The 16,427-nt window shown below is 35.7% G+C and overlaps 1 protein-coding gene across 1 annotated transcript in view; it reads right to left on the bottom strand.

Annotated features, from left to right (window-relative positions):
• LOC149802657 (sodium- and chloride-dependent glycine transporter 1-like) overlaps nt 1-16,427 on the bottom strand; it is a 43,112-nt gene that overhangs the window by 10,339 nt on the left and 16,346 nt on the right. Inside the window, exons 2-5 of the mRNA XM_089952022.1 lie at nt 14,140-14,292; nt 3,998-4,157; nt 3,365-3,497; nt 1,213-1,320 (exon numbers count right to left, since the gene is read on the bottom strand). Of these exons, the coding sequence (XP_089808148.1) occupies nt 1,213-1,320; nt 3,365-3,497; nt 3,998-4,157; nt 14,140-14,292 (554 nt within the window). The remainder of the gene's footprint in view (nt 1-1,212; nt 1,321-3,364; nt 3,498-3,997; nt 4,158-14,139; nt 14,293-16,427) is intronic.

The raw sequence follows: 16,427 nt of genomic DNA, 5'->3' as shown, positions 1-16,427 counted from the left end.
GGCTATACATAACATATTTGGTGAAGGGAGAACAAGTGAAAAACCCTTTGAAAAACCACCGTTCCATGGGAAGCTGCTAGCAAGCTTTCTCACAAATCCACGCGGATATACCACATGGTCGCTCTGAAAGAAAAAAGGGGAAGGCAGGAGGCTTTAACCGCCGAATGTGAAGATGGAAGTACCACATATAAAGGCACAATCACCGAATATAAATGAAAGGGAGTTAAGCACAGAATATAAAGAGACATGCACTAAATATAATTGAGAAAGCACTATATTTATTGAGGAAACCACCGCATATAAAAACGACGTTACCGTATCTGGTGGCAAATACTATCGCAAGCAATATCAAAAGTAACTGATATATTAATGAAACCATTGAATATAATGTCGAAACCACATTGCATATAAAAACAATCCGCAACATAAAACGTGAAAACAACCGTATATAATACATATAATAAGCAAGCCACAGCATAGTATGATACAATTACACCAAGTAAATAATATTCCACCCAATACAATAAGGACGAACGACATAAAAGTCTTGGCGTTCAGGGACACATGGTACTAATTGTGTGCAAAAATGGGAACCAGCCTGGAAATGGGTGAACATACAATAGAGCATATATGGGTTTGGGTGGCCAGGATTGCATGATAATGAACTTTATTTTGTTGAACAAAAAGAATATTTTACGAGCTTATCCTAGTTGTAACTTTAAACAATATAGACATTGTTTTCTTGATGGAATTTCAGTCCTTTAACAGTCTTGAGTTTAGAACACTCATTACTGAAATTAGCACCTAACTTTTTGGTGCGGAATTGAAAGCACATGTTTCAACCGCATGTGCGTCAAAAAAATGCCACGTCTCTTATACTTTTCTCTACATAGAAGCTGTCATCCAGGTTTCATCTATACTCATAAATATAGGTTTGATCATGAGCACTCAGAAATTTGAAGTTATTGAATTTTTTAATATTATGATGTTTGCATAGGTTTGCTATGGGTACTTAATTAGTACAGTGAGTCCTACAGACGGCTACATCAATACAGTGACTCGACATATGCAAGTGCAATTAACTTTACTATAAACGCAGTCATATTGTTATATTTGTGGATAACAAGCAACTTTAATACCATTTGTGAACCACAGAGTCACTTTCAGTGTTATGATCAACACATATATGAAAAAGTATCTCGAATAGATTACCTGGAATTCCAAAAGCTCTATCCCGTCTTCAGATCCGTCAAGCGTCAAAGCACGGATCAAAATGACTGTCAGCAGGATGTAGGGTAATGTGGCAGTGACATACACCACCTGAAAAGAGAAAAAATAAAATTTCAACAATTTTTTTTTTTACCAATGTAGATAGTATTGTATGATGAAGTTTTTCCCGTCAGACACTTTCCTGCGTTCTACCTTGTAGAATTCCATGGATAAACTAAACTCTTTTTTTTGTTAATCTACGCACAGACGTTACCAAATTCAAAATTGATTAGTGATGTTAGACTGTCTCCAGCCTCTTGTCTGCATCGGTAAGAGAGAGAGAGAGAGAGAGAGAGAGAGAGAGAGAGAGATGCAAAGACGCACATTAAAAATTGATGGTATTAATAATGAAAGAAAATTCGAACCTGCGAGAGCAAAAAAGAATCACTGAAAAATCTAGAATACACAGAGAGAGAGAGAGAGAGAGAGAGAGAGAGAGATTTTCATTCAGCGAATAAATAAAATGGTGGGCAATGAAAATTAATTGTATGTATCGTGTCATCTTGTAATGAACAATTAAATGATACATCGAATTGCAAAAATACGAAATAGAGCAACATTAAAAACCCTCAATTAATTTTCATTATTACAGCAGGAATGAAATCTAGAAATCATATATATTATAGACGTCCGAATATTCAATTTTACACAATTGGCAAGTATAAAGACTGGCAAAACTGCTTCTAACACATTATTAATACATTCCAGAAAAATAAAACAAGCAAGACAATATTTTAATATAAATTTAGCTTGGGCCTTTAGAATGTTCTGCACTTTGAAGTCATGTGTCCTTCAGAAGATGGAATCGCAGGGGCTCGTATCATTGCTTATACCTTAGATACAAATCATGCATGGACTTAACAGCGTCGACATGGTCATGATCGCACCCGTGTAATATGCAAGTTTGCCGAGCTGAATGGAATCATATCCTCTCATTGGTCAACTAAAAGTGACGTACTACACACATTAATAACATGATTTTCTATAGAACCATAAGGGGACAGTAGTGTTCAAATCAGTGTGTTGCACTTGCATATCAAGAGTTCGAGATCGTGACATTTCAAGCGGTAGCTTGAAGACATGGTCTGGCATTCATCAAAGGCAAGATAGTAAGTCAAACTTAGTGTAGATAGTCAAATTTAGTGTAGATAGTCAAACTTAGTGTAGATATACAAAGTCAAATGACTGAGATAAACATCGGTGCAAAGTTTATTACGCTACGCAAGCTGTTGCTTAAAATATCAGCATTAATTCTTAAATAGGTAGCAAAGGAAGGGAAAAGTGTCCTCCCTTGCAGAATTATTCGGTTAGATGCATGATTTGTAGGCAAATTGTAAACAACGATACAAGTTCATGTGGATGAAATAAAGACGGTTTTCCTTCAGCTGCGGAAAGTTATCAGGAAGCAGTCAAGTTAGGTCACAGTGTCCAAAAGTCTTCCCTATATGACGTGTGAATTTTTATTTAAAAAGATTATTGACTACATATAATGTCTCATTCTCCGACGTGCCTTCAAAATGGAAAACATTTGTGACATAATTATATAGAATAGCTTGTTCAAACAGCAACGCAGCACTGTCCAAATTACAACCGACATATTGACGAGGCATGAGTATTTTCACTTTAATAGTCGAAACTAATTGGCCACAATTAACTTGATGATGAAAAATTAAAAACAAGATGCCCGTAAAGAGGCGCATGATGGGAACATATGGCCCATGTGAAGAAAAGGAGAGCTCATTATATACAACTCGGAAAGAAAACCGATGCCATACAATAAACCAGATGGATAATATTCTCTCTTGTGATGCCAGTCATATCGTAGGGCGAAGGACTCAAGGACTATTAGTAGAGAAAACTCCGAGGTTTAATTGCCCCATACTACAATTTATCGAGTATATAACTATAGCTTATCATTTAACTAATGCCAAATTTAAACATATATATAATTTACACATACTATCGTAGGCTTAATAAACCCCTATATTTGTAGGCCAAACACAAACAAAGCAAGTTCCAACCAGTTGCACCATCAGCTCTGATGAGAAATCGATGTGTGCACATAGAATTTAATTAATATGACAATGATCTTTACCTTCCCGATCGAATGTACACCCTTTATCATACACAGACATATTAAGATCCAGCATGCCAGCAGAGATAGCGCAAGATGTGTCTGAATCGTGCCAAAGTCCTCTAGAGACGACGACCTCCTAAGGACATTGTTTCTGAAAGAATGGTATTGTTATAATGCAAGATTATGTTGATTTAAAATATATTGAGCATAACTTCACTGTTTACTCAAGCACTCGTCACTGGCTGCTATAGATTAGGAACAGGTGCTAGGCGGGTAATCTCTATAATGCTTTTGGAACGAAACTACACAAAATTTAAGAAAACATTTATTCCAGAAGGAATGAAAAATATGTTTGAATATAAGCAATAGTCCTGGACAAATATTGACAACTCATACAGATCCATAGTCTGCGATAATATAGGCTGGACATGCTCAGAGATATAAAAACTGAACATCGTTTATGGGGGAAAATACCAAATACATGTGTCGGTACAGAAAATACTTGTCATATATTGCAAATCTGACTGGTTGTATTCCCAAGCATGTTAACGATATATACTACTTCAGGTAAGGGTCAAGCAATGCCAGTCTGAAATTACTTTGAAAGAAATAAAACACAAAATAAGATGTTATGTGGAGAATATTACTTACAGCCAAAATTCATTTGCTGGTGAGCTGTAAACGTCGTTGCGGATTATTTCCGATGTGTTCCGAGAATCTGGTGTCGTCTGCAAGTTGGACGTGGGAAACTCGGATATATTCGTTGCAAAGTCTGTCATATTCGAAGGCTCGTTCGGGATGTATCCATACTCTGTAATTTGATGCTGGATATACGTATGAAATACACTTGTGCGATATTTGACTGTATAATTTGAAACTGGGCAAGCGGGAATGACAGTAAAATTAGGCTTACATACGTAAGTAACAGGGTCGCTATGTGGTCAAAAAAGATGTTACTGTGAGGTAGAGCCGGTATCACGAAAATATTTGTACTGCGGTATACTGCTGTACTTCTGAACATCGTACCCCGGTATACTGCCATTATATGGGGCAAACAATTTAAAGTTATGAGACCTGACGCTTTTTCTTTTAAAATATCTTGCTCTGATATAGCCATTATATTATCTGAAAACATATAAATATCTTGAGACAAAAGAAAAAGAAAATATCTCAACTCCAAAGAAATCGCTTCCCTCCCCCGAAAAATGAAATGGTGAGTACCTTATAGTCGATGAATTTTATATGTGTATGTTAATTATTGTATACGTTGTAATCAAAAATCTAACTAAACTAGGATGTATAATAATTCGATACAGCAGACACCTAGTAAAAAAACATTCTGCCGACAATAAAGAGATTGTAAATAAAATTGTAGGATCCCAACAATTTATTAACATAATAGGCAGGGAAAACTTTGAGTAGGATGACAATACCTGGGCAAGATATTTATCATAGAGAGCCAGCCAACACCCAGTGAAAGACATTGTGCTGGCAATAATGAGCTTGTTGATAAAAATAGAAATGTTTATATTAAAGCTTACTGTGTACAAGCTGCCATACTAATTTAATAGGCAGGGAAACTTTGAGTGGGATGCCAACACCAGAGCAAGACATTTATCAAAGATGGCTAGTAAAATATCTTATGAACTTGACAATTTATGAAAACTTCAACAGAAAACAACTTTTTCTCCTGAAAATCTTAAGATGATTAACAGTCTTACAGAGGAATGCATGTACTGAACACATTAACATACGCTAGTTAACAATTAAAATGTCGTTGTTTTTGTTGTTTATTTGCTGTTCTTGTTTTGTTTGTTTTAATCTTAAAAAAAATGTCTAAAAGTTGGAATGGCCTGCATATCTTTCACAACATCCCGTTTGGCCACCATTTAGGAATATTTGTAATATTCAAAATTTGTGACAAATACAATTGTCTTTAAAAACATTAGCTGGAATTGTTTTGTCACAAAATATTAAAACATGCTGATCAGGTCATTTAATTCATAACAAGATTACTCGGGAATTTCCGTAAATTCTTTACTGACGGAAAAACAGAACTACCGATGAAGGCAAAAAGTACTCTGGTACATACGACGAAAAATATACACCAGTCAAACGGTATAGCGGTAATACCGTGCACATCTACTCTGAGGTTATTCGAGAAAGTACTCTCCGGCCATCTTGGATTGAGTCGCTATGGGCTCTAATGTGTTTTTAATGATAAAAACGTCCATAGGTTTGCCCTTGTGGGTCGATATGGAAACTAAGTACACTTAATCACAATCCAACACACATCCTTACTAACCTGGTGATATAAAGCCAGGATGGAATCGGTTGATTTTATCATTGCGATACCAAATGACTTTGAAAGTTCAAGTTGGCGGCCTTCATGTTAAAGTTAAGGGGTTATTTTATAAATTTAACATGGTTGAGTCAATATAGATATCTCATCACGTCTGCCGAAAATTACTTTATTATCCACGATGTATACCACAATTATGTTAATTTCATATTTAAGTTTGCACATGGGCACTTCTTTTTATAAATAAGCGAGCCCCTTTCCGAAAGAAATGAAGAAATGCAAATATGCCCTGCCCCCAAAAATTAGAATTCAAGGCTGGATATTGAGCCCAAATCTAAACAAAACAAACTATTTATAGCTTACTACAATACAAAGAACGGGTACGTACCAAATATGTATCCTCAATCATGAAAAAAGGTCAAGCACACAAAATAAAATTAAAAAAGACACCACAGTAACAAAATACTTTGGAGGAATATTTTGGTTTTTAGTAGCAATTTGTTCAAACGACAGTAGCCTACGAAATATTATTCTTGAAAGAAAATAAAGCTGTGTCTTCTATTGCAATAAGAGATGAAAGTATTTAAATATTCACCAAAAAGATGAAATACACTGTTAACTATTATAACCGTATAGTAATGTGTTTATTGTATCCATTAAATAACGTTTTTCATCATAGAGCGATGGTTAGTGCAAGTGGCATTGTCTCTCACCTTTAGATGTAAGAGATAGGTAATGTGGACTTAAAATTCTTTTATCAGTATTATCATGCTCATTGGTTGTTTTAATACCTGTTTCAGGGGCCCCGAGTGTCCGAGTGGTCTAAATCGCTCTCCGATCACTGCCATCTCACGTCTGCGTGGGTTCGAGTCCAGGATTCGGCCCATGTGGGTATGTGAGAAAGCTTGCCAGTAGTTTCTCGTGGGTCGGTGGTTCTTCCCGGGGTTTTCCTGGGTTCTTCCTCCACCATTAATACTGGCCGCCATGCATAGCCTATCGTGTGCTGAAAAATGGCGTTAAACCCAACAACAACAACAACATAATGCCTGTTTCATTATTCCAAACTTTATAGTTTTCATTCGTTTGCTTTTCAACAGATGCAATAATCGTTAGATACACTAGTACTCGTTTTACTTTTACTCTATTTAATTTAATTATTTACCTAATTGTTTTGACTGATATTACATTAACTAAGAATCAGATGCGAGATCAGAATATCAAAATCGTAAAGTGACTATAGGAGATCTGAATAAACAATAGTATGACTTATTATATGCTTATATTAGAATGACTTATTCTTTGTCTATAATAGTTTGCATATTTAAAAAAATATTGCACATCCTCTTCAAACGAATGGTATAAATAAATATGAGAACGGAATTTAATGATGCATGGTAAATGAAGACAGTCTTGTTCTAATGGTCATATTTATTCAATGTTCACCTGTTCACAACGATGATTATAAATTGTGATTGGCAGATTTCCTTTATCGTTCAGAACGTTTATTGATATTGAAATCCCAGGCCACACGCACGCGACGTATGAGAACAGCATAATACTCACATTATGTTATGTGCCAATTTCTATAAAGAGTACTTATAAAACATGTTGGTGTACAAACAAATGCATGAGAAAACCAATGCGAGGGTCCATTATTATCGTATGATGTAAAACACGTAATCATGTTGGTGTACAAACAGATACATGACAAAACCAATGGAAGGGTCCATTATTATCGCATGATGTAAACCAAAAAGACAGTAGATTGTGAAGATCAATTATTGTAACGTGTTACACGCACAAACATACATACATACATACATACATACATATATATATATATATATATATATATATATATATATATATATATATATATATATATATATATATATATATATATATATATATATATATATATATATATATATATATATATATATATATATATAACACGTAATTGTGCTTAAAAACAACACAAACGCCGAAAATTCTGTGCAACTAGATTCGCATTTAATGTATTCTTCTTCAGGCACGAAATGTTTTGAAAGTAACGGATGACGTCTTTTATTTTAAAACAACAATTACGTCATTGCGTAACGTCATAAATGATATGCATCATCATAACAATGATATATGACAGGATCTAAAAGATACACGAGTCTCTAATGAAACTTGAATTAGTAAAATAATAAAATAAACTAGAGACAAACAGTCATACATAAAATTATATTGTTATAAAGGATATACAATATATCAGTTTAAATTAAGCAATTTTATATAGTGCATTAGCATTAAGTCCATTAGGATACAGAGTATCTAACTTATGAATCTAATAAGTTTCTTTTAAGAGTCTATTCATGTCACCATGCACAATATCTATTGGCATAAAAGAAAAATCAAGTAGAGAGTGATTATTGGTGTTAAAGTGTGTTGAAACATTAGAGAAAAACTGAGGATCTCTATAATTCTTTATATGAAAGCGATGATTATTCATTCTCTTAGAAACTTGTTGTAGTGTTTGTCCAACATATTGCATGCTACATTTTTTACAGGTTATTAAATAAATCTCATCAGTTGATATGCAGTTAGTGTTTTCGCGTAGAGAAAATACCTCTTGTAATATTTTGTATTTATTACTGAGATTCAAAACCAATCACGCGACATTTAATACGAATGTCAATTGGTTTCCTAGCAAATTCTGAAAACAGGAAAGCAACTGGCGTGCTCTTTCTGAGTTTGTGATATAATTTAGGAATTAGGTGTGAACATTTTCAATAATCCGTGTATCTTTAAACCCCAAACTTCACATCCGTACAGCAAAATAGGTAGAACTTTGTGGTGGAACATTTGTAACGGTAAATCTAATGGAATGTGCAAGTTGTTTATTCTTTTGTTTAGAAGATACAAGGCTCAGTTTGCTTGTTGAAGATTGTTTAATAGCTTTTAATAATCTCCGATTTGGGGGTAAAATAATACCTAGGTATTTAAATTCCTCATAAATATAGATAGTATTTTCGCCCAATGTAAATTGAAACTGATTGCAAATACGCGATTTAAAAATTAATTATCTTTTTTGTCTTTGTTAATTTGACATTTACTTTTCAGATTTGGTCTATCCAAATAAACCATCCAAAGACATTGAGGGAAACTTGAAAAGAAACAACAGCAGGAAAGCATGCAGTCTGGTCCAAGTTCTAACAAGAACAAAACAACGGCGGGTTACCTCCTTACAGGACAAAGCCGGAAACTGCCTCACAGAAGAAAGAGATATTCTGGAACGATGGACAGAGTACTGCGCAGAACTTTACAACCACCGAGTCACAATAGATCCAGAGGTAGTAAACGTCCCTCCAGCAACTAACAATGACAACCGCCCTTTCATACGTGAAGAAGTAGAAGCCGCAGTGAGATCTCTGAAAAAGAGGAAGTCAGCAGGAGTGGACAACATCCCAGCAGAACTGATTCAAGCTGGGGGGGGGGAGAGAAGCAATGACTAGCGCCATCACTAACATCTTCAACAAGTTCTGGCAAACAGGATTGTTGCCATCACAGAGAACCCCATCACTAATTATCACCCTCCCCAATGAAGGCAACTTGCAACAGTGCCAAACCCACCGTTCAATCAGTCTTATAAGCCATCCAAGCAAAGTCATGTTAAGGATACTGCTGACCAGACTAAAGCCACAGGCTAAAAAGATCATTGCCGAGGAGCATGCATGGTTCAGAGCAGGGTGCATCACAACAGAGCAGATCTTCAACCTCAGGATACTGGGTGAGAAGTAGATCCAACACCAGCAAGATCTGTACCACGTCTTCGTGGATTTCAAGAAGGCATTTGACAGGGTAGGGCATGCAGCCTTGTGGACGACCATGAGACTGTACAACATCAATACCAACTTCATCACAGTAATAGAGCAACTCTATGGCAAGGCTACCAGTGCAGTATACTTGAACGGCAGCATAGGGGACTGGTTCAGAACGACAGTCGCAGTCCGACATGTCTGTCTGCTCTCACCCACCATATTCAACATCGTTCTGGAGAGAATTATGGCCGACGCACTTGAAAAGCGTGAAGGGATGGTCAGCATTGGAGGCAGAACAATCATGTTTTGCCGACGATTTTGATGGACTAGCAGGAAATGAGCAAGAATTAACTAGCGTAGTAGAGAGCCTCGACAAAATTTATGCAGCCTACGGCATGGAAATCAGTGCAGAGAAGACCAAAATGATGACCAACAACACCAAGGGCATCAGCACGGACAACAGGGTCAAAGGTACGAAGCTAGCAACAGTCAACAGCTTCAAGTTTTTGGTGGCAACTGTAACAGATGAAGGATCGATGCCTCAAGTACTCTCCAGTATTGCACTGACAACAGAAGCGCTGACCAAACTGAAGCCCATTTGAACCGACAAAAACATCGCACTGAGTTCAAGGGTCAGATTGATGCACTCACTGGTGATCTCCATAATTCTCTACGCCTGCGAATCATGGACCGTAAAATCTGACTTAGAGTAATGGATACAGGCCGCAGAGATGAGATGTTTCCGAAAGATCCTCGGTGTCACATACAAAGACAATGTCACCAATGACGAAATACGGCAAAGGATAAAACAAGCCATTAAGCCTAACGATAACCTCCTGATCACAGTGAAAAAACGTAAACTGTAATGGTATGGGCATGTCTCACTATCATCAGGACTTGCCAAGACAATCATACAAGGCAGTGTAATGGATATAATATCCTTTTTCACTGCAGGGACCGGTAGTGTAATGGTTGTAATGTCCTTTTTCATTGCAGGGATCGGTAGTGTAATGGATATAATGTCCTTTTTGATTGCATGGATATGCAGTGTAAAGGTTGTAATGTCCTTTGTCATTGTAGGGATCAGTAGTGTAATGGATATAATGTCCTTTTTCATTGCAGGGATCAGGACTTGCCAAGACAATCATACAAGGCAGTGTACAAGGAATTGGAACGAGAGGCAGGCAAAGAAAGAGGTGGGAAGATAACATTCGAGAGTGGACAGGCTTGACATTGAGCGACACACTGAGAAAGGCGGAAAATTGAGAGAAATGGAGGAAACTGGTTGATCGGTCTTGTGTGGTGCCCCAACAGTCTACCAGACTACGGGACTGATGATTATGATCATGAAAGAAATATTTAGCTTTCTTAGAAAGAGTCTGTATCAGTTTCAAATACAGTATCATCTGCAAATAGTAAAATCAAATTTAAAGCACATTTCGGTGTCAGAACCTTCTGTTCCTAATGTATTCCAGTTCAATCATTTTCTTGTATGAAACACTCCAGATTGTTCAGAAACAGTGGAAATAATATCGGCGAAAGATTTTCACCTGTCTTAAAACTACAATGAACTTTATTTTTAAAAAACAGACAGACTATTGTCCATTAAATTTGACACAGTATGTGATATTTTTATATAAATTGAGAATAATTCTTAAACAAACTTGAAATTTATATGGTTCGTCGGTAATTTTCTCTAAAGACCCGCCCTCCAAACCGAAATATAATCTTTGCTAAAATCAATGAAGTAGCAAAATAATTGTTTCCGTTTCTAACTAACTAGAACAGCTAAGAATAGTAATCGGTCGGTAATTCTGGGGGTTTGATAGGATCTCTGCAATGCTTATACAATGGCCTTATGTCTTCAAGCCATGATTTTGGTATAAAACTATCTCAAGTATCAAGTTGAAAAAGGAGATTTACATCGGCATTAATAAATTTGATATGTTTTTAAATATTCATTGAGCATATCATCATTCGAGCGTGTTTTGTTATTGTTTTTATTTTTAAGATATTTAATGATTTCCTCAGTTATCGGATAATTCAGTATATTATCATCGTTGTCAATGTCGATGTTACTGGGCATGTCTTCATCAATGTTCTCATTATAATCTTATCAAAAGGAAAATGGTGTAGCTACAAAGGTTTATTTTTAGATAGACTATTGTAGTTTTTACTGAGATCTTTAGAGCATAGGAAGCTTCTTTCGTCTGAATCGAGAACTATTTTCGATATACTTGAACAGATATTAATTGTGGTGTCTTTATCCCTCTCAGTTTTATCTGAAAGTGCAATCTGTATGTTTTTATGTAAACCGTGTACTTTTTCGGTATCACTGTTTTAATAAAGTCGCATTCATCCTACCTTCTATTCTTTATATCCACTACATTTTTAAGCGAGTCATTCTGATTCTTTGCAGTACCAGTGACTTTTACTTTAGTAGCCACAAGCGAATGACCATCTAAATAGAGTCACGTTCATCAACATTAAAGTTGTCAAAGTACTTAAGAGTTTGATACTGGGTTTGACAGGAATAGTCAATAATTGCAAGTATATGAAGGAGACTGCCAATATTGAAGACTTGTATATGTATCGGTAGGCGACGTTTTGGTTCATGAGTAAAATAGAACAGCCATATACGGTTATTTTTTATTTCCTGCTGTCATTGGTTTCCCCATACACCAACTGTCTTTTGATCCCTGCGAATTGAACAACTGTATATATTTTTGAAAGCGCCAACAACTGTTTCCAAGTAAAACTTGGGTAAAATGACCGTCAAATGAGCCATTCCTCCGTTTTACAGCAATATGTAATCTATGATTCAGTAATGAAATTATTTTGTCATAGTGCACAAAATAAACTAAAACGGAGATATACGATGAATTTAAGTGAGGAGGATACAGTGATCATACGTTGAACAAAACTTTGGGAAACAACAACACATACGCGTATTCTATACTTTTTGTAAAATAATGCATATAAAATAACAATAATAATAATAATAATAACTAAATATATTCAGTACATGATATTTCTTCAAAAAACGATATTTAAATTGAGGTTACGTGTGTACATAAGCCAATTGTTACTTTTCATATAGGTGGTCGATATTGATAAATTTATTTAATACATATAGTATTAACCATGTTGCAAGTTTGGATTGGCATTTACTAATGTAAATTGTCCTTTCTCGCAACAGTTCTTCAAATAATTTAAATGGTTCATGTAGAGATGAATTATCATCTACTGTTTGGGTAAAAATAGATCACCACCACAACAACACCATCCACTCACCGTTCCACCCCAAACAAAAAAAAGAAAAACAATTATATCATCATATATCAAGCAATACATTTTGCTTGAGCATGCATTTTGAGTCTTGTTCTTCTTTCAAGAACTTATTTTTATCGTCCTCTTGCTTTAACATTCATCTTGGCATTTTAAAATCATTGTGTGAGTTTACTATTATTTTTCTAACTTCAACTCTACGTGGATTTTTCTTCATTTTAAAGTTACCTTTTTGGTGATTTGGCAATGGTCCAACCTATTGATCAAAGAGTATGGAAGAAGAAACCATTCGTTTGACAGGTCTAAATGTTTTAGATCGAATATTGCCTCTTGGTGGAATGGAAAATATGAGCAAGCAAGACTGTAGTTATGGAAATGAAATTTTAGAGTTGTTTGGTTTCGAAATGAAATCTGGAAAATCCGATCAGTTAAGTCAGGAGAAGTAACACAACGTAAACATCCATTAGAGCCTTATCATTACACACACACATACACACACACACACACACACACACACACAAACACACACACACCATAACGATTTCTTGACAAATAAGAAATGCACGTTATTAACACCTAATTAACCATTTTCGGATGCAAGTTCTGATGACATGAACTTGAATAGATGAGTATAATCAAACAGAAATGATCTACCTGTGAAATTGGATACGCTGTGATATACATTTTCTATTTTATAATATAACAGCAAACACAGACTGTGATATACATTTTCTATTTTATACTATAACAGCAAACACAGACTGTGATATACATTTTCTATTTTATACCATAACAGCAAACACGGACAGTAATATACATTTTCTATTGTATACTATAACAGCAAACATAATGACATATCCATTTTCTATTTTCTTCTTAAGTTAGAACATGTCTTTATCTCTCAAAAAAAAGAATGAAACCGTTTTAAAAATGATTCTAAAATAAATAGCAATATTTTCGAAGAGGAAATACTGGATAATTTGATAAAGACAAATTATGTAAGTCTTTCATGTTTACTCATCTGAAATTGTGACCTAGCTTGTATAAATTTATAGGATCATAACACAACACTTCGGCCTCGAGTGGTCGAGTGGTCTAAAGCGCTCTCCGTTACGGATCACTGCCATCTCACCTATGTCTGCGTGGGTTCGAGTCTAGGATTCGGCCAATGTGGGTATGCGAGAAAGCTTGCCAGTAGCTTGTTGTGGGTCAGTGGTTCTTCCCAGGGTTTTCCCGGGTTCTTCCTCCACCATTAATACTGGCCACCATGCAGAGCCTAAAATGGCGTTAAACGCAACAACAACAACAACAACAACAACACAACACTTCAACAAAAATTCGAAATCGTGTGCATATATGTGTGTCTGCGTGCGAGAGAGAGAATGAGTTACACTCACGCGTGCACAATGGTGTATTCCACCAGTTTCCGCAGGTTGACCAGGTTATAGGGCTCGAGAAAGAGTGGTAGACAAAGTACAGTATCCAAGCCATAAGGATCCCATCATAAAATAGCACCACAAATGACATTGCAATCATTAGAATACCGAGCCCTTCAATGGAAAAGGACATTACAACAATAATAATACTAATCACTGCAATGGAAAAGGACATGACAACAATAATAATACTAATCACTGCAATGGAAAAGGACATTATATCCATTACACTACCGATCCCTTAATGGAAAATGATATTACAACCATTACACTACCGATCTCTGCAATGGAAAAGGACATTACATCCATTACACTACCGATTCCTGCAATGGAAAAGGACATTATATCCATTACACTACCGATTCCTTAATGGAAAATGATATTACAACCATTACACTACCGATCTCTGCAATGGAAAAGGACATTACATCCATTACACTACCGATCCCTGCAATGGAAAAGGACATTACAACAATAATAATACTAATCACTGCAATGGAAAAGGACATGACAACAATAATAATACTAATCACTGCAATGGAAAAGGACATTACAACAATAATAATACTAATCACTGCAATGGAAAAGGACATTACAATCATTGCACTACCGATCCCTTAATGGAAATGGACATTATATACATTACACTACCGATCCCTTAATGGAAAAGAACATTATATCCATTACACTACCGATCCCTTAATGGAAATGACATTACAACCATTACACTAACGATCCCTTAACGGAAAAGAACATTATATTCATTACACTACCGATCCCTGCAATGGAAAAGGACATTATATCCATTACACTACTGATCTCTTAATGGAAAAGAACATTATATCCATTACACTACCGATCCCTGCAATGGAAAAGGACATTATATTCATTACACTACCGATCCCTTAATGGAAATGACATTACAACCATTACACTAATGATCCCTTAATGGAAAAGAACATTATATCCATTACACTAATGATCCCTTAATGGAAAAGAACATTATATCCATTACACTACCGATCCCTGCAATGGTAAAGGACATTATATCCATTACACTACCGATCCCTTAATGGAAAATGATATTACAACCATTACACTACCGATCTCTGCAATGGAAAAGGACATTACATCCATTACACTACCGATCGCTGCAATGGAAAAGGACATTATATCCATTACACTACCGATCCCTTAATGGAAAATGATATTACAACCATTACACTACCGATCTCTGCAATGGAAAAGGACATTACATCCATTACACTACCGATCCCTGCAATGGAAAAGGACATTACAACAATAATAATACTAATCACTGCAATGGAAAAGGACATTACAATCATTGCACTACCGATCCCTTAATGGAAATGGACATTATATACATTACACTACCGATCCCTTAATGGAAAAGAACATTATATCCATTACACTACCGATCCCTTAATGGAAATGACATAACAACCATTACACTAACGATCCCTTAACGGAAAAGAACATTATATTCATTACACTACCGATCCCTGCAATGGAAAAGGACATTATATCCATTACACTACTGATCTCTTAATGGAAAAGAACATTATATCCATTACACTACCGATCCCTGCAATGGAAAAGGACATTATATTCATTACACTACCGATCCCTTAATGGAAATGACATTACAACCATTACACTAATGATCCCTTAATGGAAAAGAACATTATATCCATTACACTAATGATCCCTTAATGGAAAAGAACATTATATCCATTACACTACCGATCCCTGCAATGGTAAAGGACATTATATCCATTACACTACCGATCCCTTAATGGAAAATGATATTACAACCATTACACTACCGATCTCTGCAATGGAAAAGGACATTACATCCATTACACTACCGATCCCTGCAATGGAAAAGGACATTATATCCATTACACTACCGATCCCTTAATGGAAAATGATATTACAACCATTACACTACCGATCCCTGCAATGAAAAAGGACATTACAACCGTTACACTACCGATCCCAGTAATGACAAAGAATATTACAACCGTTACACTACCGATCCCTGCAATGAAAAAGGACATTATATCCATTACACTACCGATCCCTTAATGGAAAATGATATTACAACCATTACACTACCGATCCCTGCAATGAAAAAGGACATTACAACCGTTACACTACCGATCCCAGTAATGACAAAGAATATTACAACCGTTACACTACCTATCCCTGCAATGAAAAAGGACATT

This window comes from Sinohyriopsis cumingii, chromosome 3 (genome assembly GCF_028554795.1).
Source record: "Sinohyriopsis cumingii isolate HCF-2022 chromosome 3, ASM2855479v2, whole genome shotgun sequence".
In the NCBI taxonomy this organism is placed as follows: Eukaryota; Metazoa; Mollusca; class Bivalvia; order Unionida; family Unionidae; genus Sinohyriopsis; species Sinohyriopsis cumingii.
This window is presented reverse-complemented; position numbering and strand designations above follow the sequence as displayed.